This window comes from Curcuma longa, chromosome 6, assembly GCF_044706935.1.
Source record: "Curcuma longa cultivar G26 ecotype Majalengka, Jawa Barat chromosome 6, ITB_CL_G26_1.1, whole genome shotgun sequence".
In the NCBI taxonomy this organism is placed as follows: domain Eukaryota; kingdom Viridiplantae; phylum Streptophyta; class Magnoliopsida; order Zingiberales; family Zingiberaceae; genus Curcuma; species Curcuma longa.
The window spans coordinates 2,066,383-2,083,437 of NC_133866.1; the positions used below are offsets into that span (position 1 = coordinate 2,066,383).

Genomic DNA, 17,055 nt, shown 5'->3' on the forward strand with positions numbered 1-17,055 from the left:
CCCCCGACTCAGCTTAGACTGAGAAGCAGCAGTCCAAACGTTCATAGTGGGCAAGATTAACAACCTGAGTGTGTCGCAATACCTCATACTTCAATTTTGCTTGGGGAATTCTTGAGGGGGCAGGGCTGTCAGCCAGAGGATTCTGCTCAAGCCACAGCATCACATAACAAGCGCTGTATTCTTCATTGATGAAACAGCTTGGGAATTATCGTTACAACACAAGAAGAAGAGTAAGACAATGGTAAATATAGAAAACTGAATGGATACAATACTTACGTACACATACGTGCCTATGTATGACATTGTATGTGTTGTGTATATATTTGCAGAAATTTTAGAATATTATTTTAATAATTTTCAACATGATAAAGTTGGTTATACTTGGACCCTGATTCAATTTCAATTTTAAAATCTCCATCATATGTTAGTTGGTTTCAAAATTACTCAAAGTATTTAACTATAAAACAAAACAAGTACATCCGTACTTTCTTGGTATAGACAACTGCTGCATTGACCTTTGATAGAACCATGCTCATTAGGTTATATTCATCTACAAAATTTCATGTAGATACACGATTCATAGTATATTTTAGCTACTGTGGATCCGTAATGAAAGAACATAATAAAGGTTCATATTTTTTTTTAACAAGACATTAACATAATCCACCATGCAAACAAGGCAGTTGGTCTATGATGATACCTTAACTTAGGATTTACCCCCGCCCAAACCCTTTTTCAAATTGTCGTATCATCTTTAATTGGACAAAGGTTGAATGAGCTCCACACATCAGTTCAGAAAATAAAGAAAAATAAATATATGTTGTCGCTAGAATTGAAAGATTGAATGCGTACGCTTCTCCTGATTTGTAAACTTGCAGGAATGCAAGCTGCATGACTAAATGGTACCTCCGTATAATCTAAACGAAGGTTATTACGTGCAGGATATAGTTACCATCTAAAAAACACCGGAAAAAAAATCCAATCACAATGCAAAAAGCCACCATTGGAAATCCCAATTGGAAATATTGAATGGACTAAAACTTCAAAATCCCAGGGCTCAAATTGAAATCTACTCATCTGTCAGAATAATCTTGATCCGATATAATAAAGACAAACACAACAATCATGGCCAAGCAACAATTTAGCAATAGAAAAGGAAAGTGATTTATCTACTGAACCTTACATCTCAAAATAAATCGTACAAAAGCAACAAGAATTCATGCATTAATTCTGGGCCTAAATTTATTTCCCCCTTGGTGTATGCAGATCTCTATATGCTTGTAGAATCCAATAATTTGGATAGAAGTAACTCACATTTATTTCTATTTTTTCACGTGGGAAGGATATTACAATCTATTAGTCTCCATTAGGTTCATCTCCAGCCAGAAAATTAAGCAAATTCCCTTCTCTAATTTCCATTACACAGACTCATTACCTCTCCGTTAGCAGACAGATACGTAAAAGTTAATTCAACGATAACAAGGCCAGTTCCAAAGGTTTCTCTAAATTAAATGCATATACTCTCAAGCCCTTGCCTATCAAAGCCCATGCAATGGAGCCAAAAGTTAAGCAGTTCATCAGGAGAAATCAGTGCAACAGATGAATATAGATTTGTAAGTCAAATATTTTCCAACTAGACAACTTTAAACTAGTAAAACCATTCTAAAACAAGAAAAGATATGGTTCAGATTGATCAACAACCACAATGAGTTCAACAAGATATAAATGCCTCATGTTTTTGAAACGTAAGTTGCGAGTTTCAGATTCCTTAACGTTTAGATAGTTAATTTGCCTATCTAGTTGTAATAGTTTTCTGATGTTCACAGCTAACTTATCCATAACCAAGCATCTTTATTAGTAAACAATTATAGATTGGAAGTACTAATAGCCCTTAGTATTTGGTGTCAGCTAAATAGACCTTATAATAATCATTGAGTTCTATACAAATCATGGTGATATCAGGTCAACTATATTGAGAAAAAAATAAGTAATAAAAAGTTGAGTCATCCAGGCCAACTAAAGTAAACATAAGTAGAACGGATTGCCAATCTCTGGACCTTACAACCAAGAGTACCCTTTCTACAACAATCAGGCATTCCTAGCTTGGCTCATTGATTGTATTGTTAATTACAGTAGTCTAACCCATAAAACATGAGTGATTATTACAGTAACCATTTCCTTGAATATGAGACATTCACCACTAGCAGACAGTTGCATTTTTTTTCCTGAAGCTAGGTCATTATAATTAACACTAGTTACACGGCCTTTATAACAGGGGCAAAAGCTAGTTATCTTTGTTTTTTGTCATATTGGCTGATAGAACCTGATGAGACCAGTCTCAAATAGGCAAAGAAGAAACCCATCAATGCAACTACATCAAATAAATATCAATTTTGACATGAAATATAGAATTCACTAACACTGAGATAATGCGTCAGTGAATTAGGGGAAGAGGGAGCATGAAACAAAAGGCCCACCAGAGTGATAAATGAAGGGGTAAATTGGAAACAGACAGGAAGAAGAGCTGAGAAATGGACCAAGAGCCTCTTCAATGCATATTGCAAGTCTATTTTTCCCCTTTGAAGGAAACCTTTTCCAACACTAGTTTGTCTCCTCCTAAAAACATACCTACTCATCTATACATTTTAATCTCTTGCATCTTCAATGGCTAATCACGAAAGCTTAAAAAATATAATATGAGATATCCTCTGTAGTTAACATTTTAATCTTTTGCATCACCAACGTCTAAGTACAAAATTCTAAAAAAAAAGGTGAGATACCATATGCAGAACTGCATGATTAATTAAATAAAAGTTTCAGAAAGCTATAGAATCAATAGTAGCTATATGTTTCCTAATGAGGATTAGATTAAATCCTAATAAAATGTTCATTTTCTTATTTCTTATTGGTTAGAATGGTACCTAAAATCTAGCTGGCATGGTCAAATGTAGATGATCCTAGTCCAACTAGTTCTGAATATGTACAAACGTACCAGTATGAGAAGTTCATATTGTTGAACTTCTGAAAAGTTATTAGAGAAATGGACAAATTCTCAACTAAAAAAAGTAATAATAAGATGGCAATCATTGGGATTTAACATGAAAAAAAATCATAGGGATTAAAATAGAAACAACTAGGAAAAGGAGAACAGAAGGATGAATTTCTTAAAACCAAACAAATATAAGTATCCAGAGAAGAAAGCATGGAAATAACCAACATAGATCAAATGATGTGGAAGTCGAGATCATCATATCGAAGTCCAAGGAATCTCAAGAATTCAATGCCTGAACTAATAGCACCCTCCAAACTGCAGATACCACAAAGCAATAAACCAAGGTCACAATTTAACCCAGCCAGTTTCAAAAGTATCAAACCATAGAGATGCCTATACCATGAAAAGGAAAGATAAGGATTTGCAGAACTTCTTTAAACAAATGTGTAGTATATGATCACAGTTTACAATTGTTGATATTGGGAAAAGAAAAAGATATGCAAGACCATGTAAAACAAATTTGAAATAGTAAATGATCACACTATTTAGAAAAAAGATTATAGATTCGACTAACTAGGTACACTAAACACTAAAAATAGCAACAAAAAAAAACACAGCTTGGTCATCATTCTCACTTTAACCTAAGCAGGGTTACAATCAAAAGATCCATAATTGCATACACACTCTTGACATCTTAGTAAAGTTGCTCCCTACCACCAAAAGATATTGCAGTCTTGGTATAAACTGAAAGATGAATTTCCCAAGGTACTTTTCAAAATATTAGTTAGCTAAATTGGTGCTTGAGAATTAGTTATATAGAATTTCCTATATAGGAGGTCAGCATTACTAAATTTAAGGCACAATGCCATAGGCAATATGATAGTTTTACCAAAATAAATAACTTGATTCCCGTTAAACATAAGGTTTAGAGTAGTTTGGATGAAATATTCTAAGAGAAAGTGTGATATGGACAGCACAATGTTTTTTCACAAAACAAAGGGAACCTTAGTTGATTTGTATTTTCATTTTCATTTCCCATGTCTTCTCCTCTTTCAGTCTCCACATTAAATACTCCTTTCAATTCACAATACCTTTCCTTCAATCTCCTTTCTCTACCTTACAATTTTCTAAATGAGCCAGACATGGGAAGGGGAGCAAAAAATAATGTAGTTGACAGGAAGGAAAATAATGAATAGTCCGATTTGAAGGAAACTGGAAGGTTCCTATCCAATAAGCTTCAAATTTTGATTTTACTATACATTTATGATTAGCATGAATTATAATTAATCACATAGAAAATATAGTATCTTCTGACACAGCTCAGACTGACCAAATTAGAAACTGTATTGTCTTGAGCAAAGGGAATAGCATTATTTAAGCATGAAAACTCTAACTTGTTTTATGCAACATAACGTCCAACAATTTTTGCTATGTAAAGCAGATTATGCATCAATGATTTCTTTACAATCACAAAAGTGAATACAAAAATTTCCAATCTAGATAACTTGAGTGATGTATAATACTTTCTATTCTGACCAAAAAATGATCTCTTTCCTTATGACCGTACTCCTCTTGATGAAGAAAACTATCCAACAATTTGTTTTAGAAATGGAGACATCTGAGAGAGAACAGATGTCAACAATCATGACAAATAATAATCAAAAAATCATTTTTGGCAAAGCTGTATAACTAGAATTTTTTTGCATAAACCAACTGAACCAAGCTGATGAAGTTAGGTATCTCATATTTAATATAGAAAGAAACAAGTTATATAGCAGTTTCAATCTATTTATTGCTGTAATTTAAGTCAAGATAGAGCAAACCTATCCACACGTCTAGTAGCTAGGACTGCTAAGTGGACTAAGGTGTGCTTCTGCAGATCAGATATTAAATCTACAGAAACGTTTTCATATGGCCTTCAAGCTTTCTTGAATTTTTTCAAGGAAATTTAAAGAATATCAACCTATAGAGTAAAAAATATCTCAAGCAACAGGATAAAGTCAGGGTTGGGTGAAATCATTAGAGGTGGAAGCCAACATTGAGATAAAGATGCCAAACAGTCAAACTCCTATTTGCACAATATCATTTTACGAGATTTATTATCCAATCCCATCAAGATGGGTTTTTTTCTCAGAGGTTAAAAGAAAGAAATCAAGAAAAAAAACAAAATCAAGTAGTTTAAAAGAACCGTGCATGCAAGTGTAAAATTAATATAAACATAAACTTCCAAAAGTGAAAACAAATAACAAAATAGAGGATATTAAACTGCAAATGCAGGCCTTAAATTAGCTGACTAACACAAAAATAATGATGTCCTCAAAGCATGCTCAACACAATTTCAAGAAGAAACCTAACTAATAATGCTGTCAATGATCATACAAGCCCCATTTATTGCAATCGCATTCAAAAGACGATTTCATATTACCAGATAAATCTTAAGGAAGCTATTTGTAAACATGAAATAATGTAAATTGGATGGGCCCATAATCACATCAAAACAAAACCGAGATCCAAGGATGCAAAAAAGATTATAGTGAATAACCAGTTAGAGATGCTGCATGTTCCAAAAACTGAAAACTCTCGCACTGTTCCTCTACAACAATCTAAGTGTTCTGAATCTAGAGTTGGCCTCTGCAAGTTACAAAAGTCTCTGGGTGCATCAATGCATTGGGCCTTTGTATTTGGCAAAGCATTAGACACTCACAGCACAAAGCCTTGCTCAAGTCTAAGAAAAGCCATTTAGTTTAGAAAATATAAAAAACATATGTATAGCACAAAAAGGAATATTGTAGAATTACAATGAAAAACATTAGGTGCATAATGAGGACTGATATTATCTAACCAACTAGACATGTAAGTTTGGTGCATATTCAATGCTCTTATAATGTGAAATTCATAGGATGGTCAACCAAATTTGCATGTATATTATTGGTTATAATTTGGATGTCTCCTTGCATTGCTTCTTCTAGGCATGTGCTACTGCAAGTGCTAGTCTTTTAACCAATTCAGAGCCTAAAATGATACATAAGGTCAGAGATAGAATATCACCTACTAGGACACACATAAGATGGTCAGGTGGCCATGCCCCTGCATCATGAAGAATCAGACTCAAATCCAAGTACGTCAATGAGTTCTTAGCCCAAACCTAAATTTCTATTTGCCTAGCACTGAGAAGAAGGTACAGGTCTTTGTTTGATTACACGTGTAAAATACCAGGCAAGAACAGGTTGCTACCAGAGGAAAAGAGTGTCAATACAGGATAATACCCACAACTGAATTTGGCTAGTTATATTTGTAATTTATTACGTGATTAATGTATAAAAACTGCCTAAAATCAGTACAGTTCTTTTTAAATTAAATTAATAGAGGTCATGTTCATTGTCAGTCAATTTCACTGCTACTCACAAGTCCAAATAGAGAAGTTTTGTAACAAGTAGCTAATATAAACTGTTGAATTAGACCTATTGCTGAAGAACAATGATTGGAGAGATTAATTATGATAAGAGCACGCCCAAATAGACCTTTACTTCAAATGGTTGGTGATGCCCAAGAGAGCATGCAAAGATCTAAATGAGAACATTGTTCTAGAGAACATGCAAACACATCCAAATTTTTAAGAACTATAGCAAAAGACGGCTAACAATTTAGTAAGATAAAATAAAAGTCAGCGCATTTAGAATAGAAAAGGTACAATAGCAGAAGGAAAGATAAAAATATTAATCTATAAAATGACAAACACGACCATTGGATGAAGTTCTACAACTAGAGTTTGTCAACAATCTCCAACTGGAAGATTCAACTTCAGACAAAAAAACGTTCCCAACACAGTAGTAACCTGAAAAGAAATTCATAAGAACAATTAGAATGTACCTAAAACATTTCAAATGCTTCAAACAAAGATTCATATTTACAGCAAAGATCAATAATATTAGATAGAAAACTACCATGATGGTTTTTTTCATTTCAATGGTTTTCCAAAATCTTTCCTTTTGTTCTTCCCTTCGCGGGGTACAACACTCTCAGAGATTCTGCAGAAAACACAAGAAATCAGATTATCAGACTTAGTACAATAGAATATCCGACTTGCTTATGGTTTCTTTTTGACAAAAATTGGCAACCTATTCTTCATGTTGGCCTCTCTCTTGAAAGCTAACACCATATTCAGAGCCATCTTTTGGTGCTCCCTGGTTTGTGCATGTAAATCCAATCCTTCCACTGTTTCACAATCAATACTGCATATGCGACACCATCCCATAGTCCCAGGCTTCCTCTTCTTGAACAACTCAAAGGCCTCCATGTCACCTCGTACATTATGCTGGCAACAAAAATCCACTTGAAAAGTTAAAAGCAAAATGATATTCTACAAGAAGTACCATGGTCAGAAATTGCAATCACAACGTAAAACAGGCATGCTAAATAGTACAATGGAAATTGATAAAGATATCATTGACAATGAAATATTTTCCCAAAAGGTGAATAACATTCAAGAACTGGCAGTGAATAACATTCAAGAACTGGCTCACGATGCTAAATGGTGCAGCTTCATTTGGAAAATCACGCCCATGAATGCCACCAAAACCAGGATCACCGCTGGGCATGCGACCCTGATTGAATGGTTCTCCTGCACAAAAATTACGAGGGAGATTTTAGAACAAAATACACATTTTCCAGAAACTTACATGGAAAGCTAGAAAAAATATCTAGTGTGTATTGATGTGAAATTATCATCATCCAGATAACTGATATTGAAATTACCTGATTCAAATTGTTCCATCTGGAAACTCCTAGGACCATCAGGAATCTCTCTTAGAAATCGACCAGGCATTGGCCCAGAACCTAGCATAGATGGCATTGAAATTTTACTATCATGGAAAGAACCAGCAGATAAATCTGATGAGGCATTGAAAGGTTTTGATCTTTCAGTGAATCCATGTAACTCCCTTGAATCAATATCCCCCAAACGTGGCTTACCAGTTGTTCCAAACCTACCGGATGGAAGAGCACCATAATCTCTAACAGGGCTGCGTATTGGAGGAAGTACGTCCATATGGCGATCAAACTCCTCATGGGGGCCAGGAGGCCTACGTGTTTCCAACATATCCATCATATGGTTTTCCAGGCCAGGCCTACTAGCTGGGAAAGAACCAGTTTGGCCTGCAGCAAAAGGACCAGGAATTCCATCAGGCCTAGGCAATGGTCTGTCAAAAGCCCTAATGTCAGGACCAGTCTGCTGCCACCCTCTATCAAGGGGCCTTGATGAATTGTAACTATCGAAGTTCCGCAGACCTTCAGAATCTAAATGGGATGGCCTAGGAAATTGTTTTAAATCTTCTTCAAATTCTCTACGGCCTGCATTATGTCTGCCAGGATCAAGTGGAAAATGTCTTGGCATCCCGTCCTCGGGTACTGGTCGGAATCTTTCATCTGGGAATGGCTTGAATCTGTCTTCAGCCAATCCAAGAGTAAAAGCAGGATCATGCATGCTATCAACTTGCATTTTTCCTGGAATCCCATTAGCTTTAATAAGATTTGACTTTCCAAGTAGATCTGGTCTGACATCCGAAAAACCAGGCCTCCTTGTGTCATACATTTCAGGTTCCAAAGCATTTGATGGTCCAAGATGAGAGGGACCTCCACGATCTTCAGGATGAAATAGAGGTCCTCTTGGCATCAGACTCGAAGTATTAAAAGCTCCAGAGTTGGGCACAAGCTGAGGATGCTGTGAAACTCTAACACCAGCATGCGGCTGAGACATATGACTTTGACCTTGTCCTTGAGGAGCTAATGCCTGTTCTGGAAACCCATGCTGTGGAAACCCAACATGCCCAGGGAGCCTACCTGAGGGGGGAACCCCTGGACCAGGAGGGCCATCATGATGTGCATCAGAATGATAACCACCACCATATGGTTGTCCAGTCGAAGATCTAAATGACTCTTGTACAACTGAAGGCTGCCCCTGAAGAGGAAGGTGTTCAGGAAAATTCTGGCCAGGGGGCCTCATCTGGCCAGCTGCTGTATTTTGTCCAGGCAACTGAATTTGATATGGCAGAGTTTCCTGGGATCTTCTATCTTGACTAGCCCCAGGATGTGGAATATGATGGGGCAATATTCTATCAGGTGCTGAGAATCTAGTGGTTGCAGCTGTTGCATTTGAGGGATGACCATAGGGAATTTGCTGTGTTTGGTAGCCCTCCTTACCCGGTAAAGGACCTGATAAAGGAACAGCCTGTCGTGTACCAGAAACTGAACCATTCCATGCTAACTGAGAAGAACTCCTATCCTGATAACCAGTCTGGAAATGTGTTCCTTCATAAGGTGGAGCAGCATTTTGAAGAGTCGGCTGTTGCAGATGACCTCTCTCAGGAGCTGGCAGCTGCTGGGATTTAGTTTTACTAGCAAATTCCCCAGTATGTGGGCCTTCAGTTAAGCCAGATGAGTCCTTAAGTTCAGCAGCTAAAGAGGAATGCTTGTGAATACCAGCATCAGAAGACACATTTGACCCTCGAACTTCAGATGGTGCACCAGCCTTTTCATCAGGCTTAGCTTCTGTGCTTTGATTTTCCCCAGCATTTCCATCATTAGGAACATCAGGTCTCTGGTTACCATCAACCAAATCGGCCACTTCCTTCTTGTCTCCATACTTATGCTCAGCAGGCTCCATGCCTTCCTCTTCAGGAAGTGTTGAAGCCATCTCTGATTGTTTATCATTTTCCTTGCTGTCACCACCAGATTTTCTATCGGTTTCTGACTCTGAGTGACTGATCTTTGTGTCAGTTGTGGTAGAAATTTCATTTAGAAGCCTTCCATCAGCACTATTAGCAACTGATTCGTTTGTCAGTTCCACAGATATTCCCATTTTGTCTATCACTTCTGAATTTGGAGGACCAGCTGAAGCGATTGAAACTGCTTGGCCACCAGGTTGTGAGAGATGAGACTTTAGTGACTCAGGTGTGACAGTCAGACTAGGGCCAGGACGTGTCAAGTTGCTATGATTTGGTGATTGTTGATTTAAAGCTGGTTGAGCTGGCTTGCCTGGACCACCAGGAAACTGTTGGATTGATTGAGGTGGCAAGGTGTTTGCTGTTAATGGTCTGATGGCTGTTTGATGTGCTGCCATACCTTGAGCTGGTGGACCATGAGGATGAGGTTGTGCAGTAACATGTTGAATATGTTGTGGACCCTGAGGGTGCATTTGTTGTTGTGATGAAACCATCGTTTGTGGAAACTGCTGGCCAGGAAGCAAATGACCATGAGCTTGCTGAGACGGAAAAACTTGTTGCTGTGCCTGTGCATGCATTGTAGGATACTGGTGCTTTTGTTGCCCATGCTGATTAACTGGAAGATGAGGTTGTTGCTGAGGATAAGCAGGCCTTTGCGGTGGTAGCATTGGTTGTTGCTGGACTTGCGTTGGCATATAACCAGAGGGTGGAGGCATCTGCGATGGTTGTTGAGATGGAAACGGGTTTGGCATTTGGACAGGTTGCTGGGGAACAACCTGCTGGGTTTGTACAAACATGGGGCGCTGAGGTGGGGCACCAGATTGGGTTTGCTGATACGACTGATGCCCTGTCACCGGATGATTTGATGGATGCTGAGGTTGTGCAATTGATTGGGGTTGCATTTGCTGATGGACATTAGGATGTTGGGGGTGCATTTGCGGTAGCATTGGTGGCTGTTGTACAGCAGTCGGACGGGCCTGGGGTTGTGTGTGCGGATGAGGTTGCTGTTGAGGGAGAGTTTGTGGATGTTGCTGTGGCTGGAGTGGTTGTTGATGTGGAGGCACCTGCATCTGTTGAGGTGGTTGTGGTTGAGCATATTGTATCGGTGTTGGCTGCACAAATTGCTGAGCTGCTATCTGTGCTTGGGGTGGCTGATTAGTTTGTGGGAGTATCTGTGTGTAAGGCTGCTGAACAGGCACAGTAGCTTGTGGAACTTGCATTTGTGCGAGCTGTGCACCAGGTTGAGGTTGCCCTTGGGGTTGAGGCTGAGGAAGTGCTTGTTGAATTGGCATCAAAGGCTGCTGTTGTTGCGTTTGAACAGCCTGGGCACGTGGTTGGGGCTGACCTATAGGTTGGGCATGGACCTGAGGTTGAGGTTGAGGTTGAGACTGGGGCTGCACATATAGGGAAGGCTGCTGTTGTCCTTGTATTACAGGCTGAGTTTGTGCTTGTGGTTGCCCATATTGTGGGTATGCCTGCGGTTGATACTGGGCATACTGTTGATATTGCTGCTGGTAAGGGTCATAGCCAGGATACATCTGATAGTACTGTTGATATTGCTGCAATTGTTGCTGCTGGTACCATTGTTGAGTAGGAAGTTGTGATGCAGCTTGTGCATAGGCAGTTATATTGGCTTGGGTTTGGCTTTGAGAAGCAGCAGCAGCAGCAGTACTAGGTATCGCGGAGGCAGTAGCAGGAGCTGCAGCAGAAGGTGCTGTTGAAGTAGATGCTGAAGCAGCTGCAGGAATGGCCACAGTAACTGTGCCAGCTGTTGATCCAGGAGCAGCTGCAGATGTAATGGTTGGATCCTGGGAAACAGTTTGGCTAGATGCTGCTGAAGCTTGTACGTGACTATTATCTAATTGTTGTGCTTGAGGTTGCAAGCCCTGCATTAAGCACATTAAATAAGAAAATAACAGCCATTTTACTGATTTTCCTTTTAAAAAAAATTAAACCAAGGAAAAGATTTTCAGACTCACAGGGCATATTTGAGTATGCTCTTGCACTTGCCGATGTATAATTTGAGTACCACATCTATTGCATACAACAGGTGAATTTCCAAAAGTACAACTACTGCAATGTGCAATGCATTCAGATAATGTTCCCTGCCACTGACACCCACTCCTTTGATAGAGACAGTTGACTGCTACTTTGTCAATGGTCTCCCCGAGAGCTTTATTTGATTCAGCAAGTGGCTGAGCATAAAAACATGCGTTCATAAGAAGAGGGAAAGGGCCATTTATTTAGGGTTTTGCATAAGAAAAAAATTGTGGGAAAGAAGAGACCTTCGAGTCTGCTTCAGTCACCAGATATCCATCATATGGGCATGCATGTGTGGTAGCAGCAATGTAGGATAAGCATGGTTTGCAATACAAATGGGTGCACTGAGATTGTAAAGCTTCACTAGGGTAGATAAGTGTCCGGCAAACAGGACAAAAATATTCACCAGGAAGGGATTGAATATTTACTATACACTCATTATCAAAACCCATTCTGCAAATAATGCCAATCAGATTGAGCTCACTGATAGCTAACTGACCTGCAATGTCAAAATCTCAGAAGTAACACACCGCAAATGCAAATAAAAAGAACCTGACAGTGAAAGTAAATCAACAGCACCAATAATACATATATACAAAATCATCTCCATTAACTTTCAAGGTACTTAATGAGTGTTAAGTCACCCTACCTTGAGAAGGATGGCATGCATCTAATAACCAACCATCCGTGCACGAAACAACAACAGTATCAGTAAGACATGTAAGGAAAAAGACAGTAAAATGGAATCAAACATGATGCAGCTGCCTTCAAGTATTACAAGCATGGTGTGTACACAGATTTTAGAAAAACAAATAAAAGAGAAAACTGCGTAATCAAATTTTTGCGTTTAGTTGGAAGGAAAGTAGGAAGTAACTTAATCCTCTCCAATTCTTCGAATTCAGTGAAAAGAGAGAGGTAGATAAAGTTTCAGCATCTACAAAACACAGATAAGTAATGACATTTCTTTTCTTTTGATTCCATCGGGAGAAAAAACTAAAAGAAATAGAATAGCAACTTGTTTCATTTATTTTCTTTTATAACTTTTACTTTATTTCCGCCGTATTTCTTCCTTCCAAGTGAACACAGCATAAGAAAATTGCTGATTGCCCCAGTAGTATCTGAGGTTAAACCCATAGAAGAAGTTCAGAAACAGTCAACCACCCACCAAAACACCACACCAACAGCAAACCGTACAGACATAAGCATCTCAAGATCCAAACGCTGCACCCTGTTCGCATAACACTTCGACCGCAACCCAGAAGTTCTTCGGAAAGGAGCAAAAGAACTCCACCAGAACTAACGACGCGACACCTTCACCGAAACCAGAATGAATAGAAGAAGGGAGAAAGGCAAAGGAGCGATACCTCAAGGTTGTAGAACGACGGGTGCATGCAGGCAGGCCAATTCCGAAAGAACGCTAAAACCCTAGACTGGAGAGCGGCAGCGAGCAAGGCTTAAGGTCCCTGCAGGCGGAAAAGGGGATGCACCGACGAGATCTAGATTCTTGTAGTTGGCTTGACAAGATCGGAGTATCGTAGCGAAGCGAGAGAGAGAGAGAGAGAGAGAGAGAGAGAGTCGAGAGAGGGCGTAGGGCGGTGGAGATGAGATGAGAGAAGGCGGAGTGGGGATTCTGGTGCTCACCCTAAAGACTCTTTTATATCGTAGCATCTGACGATTAAGATTGCTTGATCGTCAATAAACGGTTACGATCTTCTGTAAGGAATGGATTAGTTGAGCCAGATCGATTAGCTTTGATTAAATATATTTTGTAATTTTAAAAATATTGTTGTTCTAGCAAAAAAATTAAAATGGCATTTTAAATTAAGAAAAAATATCAAATGGGTACCTTTTAAAAAAAATTAAATGAGCGTCGCATTAGTGATTTATTCCAAAAATACTCCTTGATCTAATGTTATTATTGCAGCTATTGATAATTGCTATAATATATAGTAACTGATATAATGGGTTTAGGATGAGTTTAAAATTTAGATTTACAATTTATAAGTTATCAAAAGCTAATACAATGTGTAAAAGTTATCGAATAGTTATTGCAATGTGTTTAGGTTAAGTTTAAAATTTACATTTTAGAATTTACACTGTGTAAAAGCTACCAAATAGATGTTACAATATGTAAAAGCTACCAATAACTACTATAACATATTTAGGATGAGTTTAAGGTTTAGGGTTGTAATAACTATATAATATCTTCAACAACTATTTTAAAGTGCTTTTGATAAAATTTTAATAATGTTTACCAATTTGATAAATATTATTTTGATATAATATTGTTCAGAAACTCTAAATATTAAATTCTAAACTCATCATAAATACATTGTAGCAACTACTGTAGCTTCTACACGTTGTAGCAGCTATTGGATAGCTTATACACAGTGTAAATCATAAACTCACCCTGAATACGTTATAACAACTACTGAGTAATTTATACATGGTGTAAACCTTAAACTCACCCTGAATACATCATAAAATTACCCTGAACACATTATAGCAACTATTGAATACTTTATACATGGTGTAAACCTTAAACCCACCCTGAACACATTATACCAACTATTAGATAATTTCTACACATTGTAGCAGCTACTTTGTAGCCTCTATATGTTGTAAATCTTAAACTCATCATAAACATATTATTATAGCTTCTACATGTTGTAGCAACTATTCAGTAGCCTTTGCATGTTGTAGTAGTTACTAGTAGCTTTTATACATTGTAGTAATTACTCGATAGCTTTTACACGTTGTAGCAGCTACTCAATAGCTTCTACACGGAGTAAATTCTTAATCCTAAACACATGATAGTAACTACTCAATAACTTTTACACAGAGTAAATTCTTAATCCTAAACACATTATAGTAGCTACTCAATAGCTTCTACACATTATAGCAACTATCAATAGTTGCTACACAGTGTTGAGTCAAGGGGTATTTTCAAGATAAATCATTAAAAGAGCACTCATTTGACTTTAATTGGAAATGGGATGCTCATATGATGATTTTATAAATGATGGACACCTATTTAATTTTTGCCTAAATATATTTATCATATTACCATTTTAGTAAATAGATAAGCAATATTAGTAATTAAAAAGAAACTATTTTTATAATTTTTAAACAATAAAAATAATTCCACCTAATCAATAAAAAAAAGTTATATAAATATTATATATAGATCTATCAAATTATTATGTTAATATTAGAATTTTTTTTTGAAAGAATTACATATCTGATTGTAAAGTGTTAATAAGGACTGCAATATCGATTGTTTTAGATTTAAATGTAGAATGTACAAAAGCTCATTAGCAAAATAACATAGGAAGTTAAAGTTGTAAGTGAATCAAATGTTGTATTGGTGCTGGGAGCATCATATTGAACCTAAGTTTTAATGTATAGCTATGTTTAAAAGTTAGCATGTTTTGTGATCTAACGAAGTTATGTCGAGTGTGTTGATAGAGGTAACTTGACAAGTAAAAAAGTCATGGTTAGAAACTAAGCAGAGTCAAAGCCTTAGTGGGACTAAGCAATTAAAGTTCTAGTTGAGAACCAATCAGTAAAAATTGTTGGTGCAAGAAGCACTAAATCTTGCTTAGAGTTTCGATGTTTGACAATACACCTAGGTCTGGTCAGTTTGACTAAGGGGTTGATCCAAACAGGACTTGATGTTTAAATGTGAGAGAAGTCTAGTCTGACTAGATGACTAGAGAGAAGTCCTAGTCAGTTAGACTAGGCAGTAGAAGTCCTGATCTGTAAGATTGGGCAAGGGAAAGTCCTAGTTGTAGACTAGGCAAGGGTAAGTCTTAGTTGTAAGCCAAGCAAAGGCAAGACCTAGTTTGAAGGATCAGGCAAAAGTCTTAGCAAGGTTAAGTGCACCAGGTGCAAATCCATGCAGTGTCAGGACCGAGAAGCATGGCGAAAGTCTAATCGAGTACGGTCGGGAGGACCAGAGGGTTGGTGAAGTCTGGGCAGTCTGGAGGACCGAGTCGCAGTAGAAAATTCTTGGGAGCCAAGAACAAAGCTAAGCGGAAAGTCCAACAAGTTTAGAAGACTTGTTGGCAAAACTTCTCTCGAGTGGAGTGGATAAGGACGCGTTCCTGAAGTGGAACAGTAGGCGTCAAACTAACCCAGAATTTCGGTAGAAATCCGAAGTTAGACCCACAAGGTGAAGTTAGATCCACAAGGTTTAGATAGCTTTGTTTGTTTGTATGTTTATCTTGCAGGGACCAAGAGCTGAAAGTAAGATGAAGAAAGCAGAGGTGAAGCAAACAAAGGCAGCTGAACCAAGTCCAGGGTCAACTCAGATCAAACCTGAGTCAAATCATTCCAGTCGACCTGAGTGGATAAACTCTACGAAAGTCAAAGTTTATCCAGATCCGCCACGTCAGATTGGAGTCGACCTGAATGGTGGTTCCAGCCGACCTGAAGGCCAAGTCAGCCGCAGAGAAAGATGATCGCGGTTTAGGTGTGGTCGACCTGAGATTGGCTCTAGTCGACATGAGCACACCATAAAAGGAGGGGTGACGTGCTGTAACACCCCCCCTCTTTCTTATACTAATAGGGAGACGTTACGTACTTTAAACTTTCCTTAACTTTTACTTATTAAATAAAATAACTCCAATAACTTTTCTTTTTCTGTTTAACATGCGGAAGCAAAAGAAATAAATAACTTTTTAGACATAAAATAAATATTTATTTAATTTCTTGATCTTATTCCGCGGTTCCGTCGACACCACACATCAAACACTTTTTCAGTTGCCTCCTCTTTCCTAAAACTTTTTCTTTTATTTATCTGCAATATGAGGAATGCAAACTATAAGCAACGCTTAGTAAGTACATCATCTAACTCACAAAAACCATAGAAAACTTCGTAATAACTGATGCTATTATATGAAAGAAATGCTGGAAATGACATGTGAAAAACTTATATTATATATAAGTGAAAATAAATAAACATCCTTCTTTGGGCCCAGCGAGGTATCACTTAAATTTCTTGTGGGCCTTGTGCCCAGAATTCTTTATGGGCCTTGTGCCCAGAATTCCTTTTCTTATGGGCCTTGTGCCCAGAATTCTTTGTGAGCCTTGTGCCCAAAATTCCTTTTCTTATGGGCCTTGTGCCCGTGGGCCTTGCGCCCGATACCCGCCTGTCTAAAGTAAAATACTTTTCTTATACTTCTTATATCATGCAATTTGGAAAGAAACAATTTACACATGCTTTAACATAAAATGATGTCATGGAAATAACACTTTATGCATGCTCTACATACTATGAACAGAATAAAGAAAACAACGGAG

General features: G+C 37.8%; 1 protein-coding gene across 3 annotated transcripts; it reads right to left on the reverse strand.

Annotated features, from left to right (window-relative positions):
* Window positions 1-482: 482 nt before the first annotated feature.
* LOC141830367 (uncharacterized) lies at window positions 483-13,312 on the reverse strand. Of its 3 annotated transcripts, none has more exons than XR_012601976.1 (9): window positions 13,116-13,312; window positions 11,997-12,250; window positions 11,691-11,906; window positions 7,748-11,597; window positions 7,516-7,613; window positions 7,111-7,307; window positions 6,937-7,020; window positions 6,735-6,827; window positions 483-3,307 (listed from the first exon to the last, which is right to left on the reverse strand). XR_012601976.1 is itself a non-coding variant. In XM_074717807.1 (9 exons), exons 2-8 carry the CDS (start codon window positions 12,201-12,203, stop codon window positions 6,951-6,953), a joined length of 4,503 nt encoding a protein of 1,500 aa, XP_074573908.1. In that variant the 5' UTR covers window positions 12,204-12,250; window positions 13,116-13,312; the 3' UTR covers window positions 6,646-6,827; window positions 6,937-6,950. The 3 variants fall into 3 exon arrangements, 2 of the variants coding, with proteins under 2 accessions (XP_074573908.1, XP_074573907.1); XM_074717807.1 differs by lacking the exon at window positions 483-3,307 and having other exon boundaries at window positions 6,646-6,827; window positions 7,748-7,828; window positions 7,964-11,597; XM_074717806.1 differs by lacking the exon at window positions 483-3,307 and having other exon boundaries at window positions 6,646-6,827.
* Between the last annotated feature and the right edge of the window lie 3,743 nt (window positions 13,313-17,055).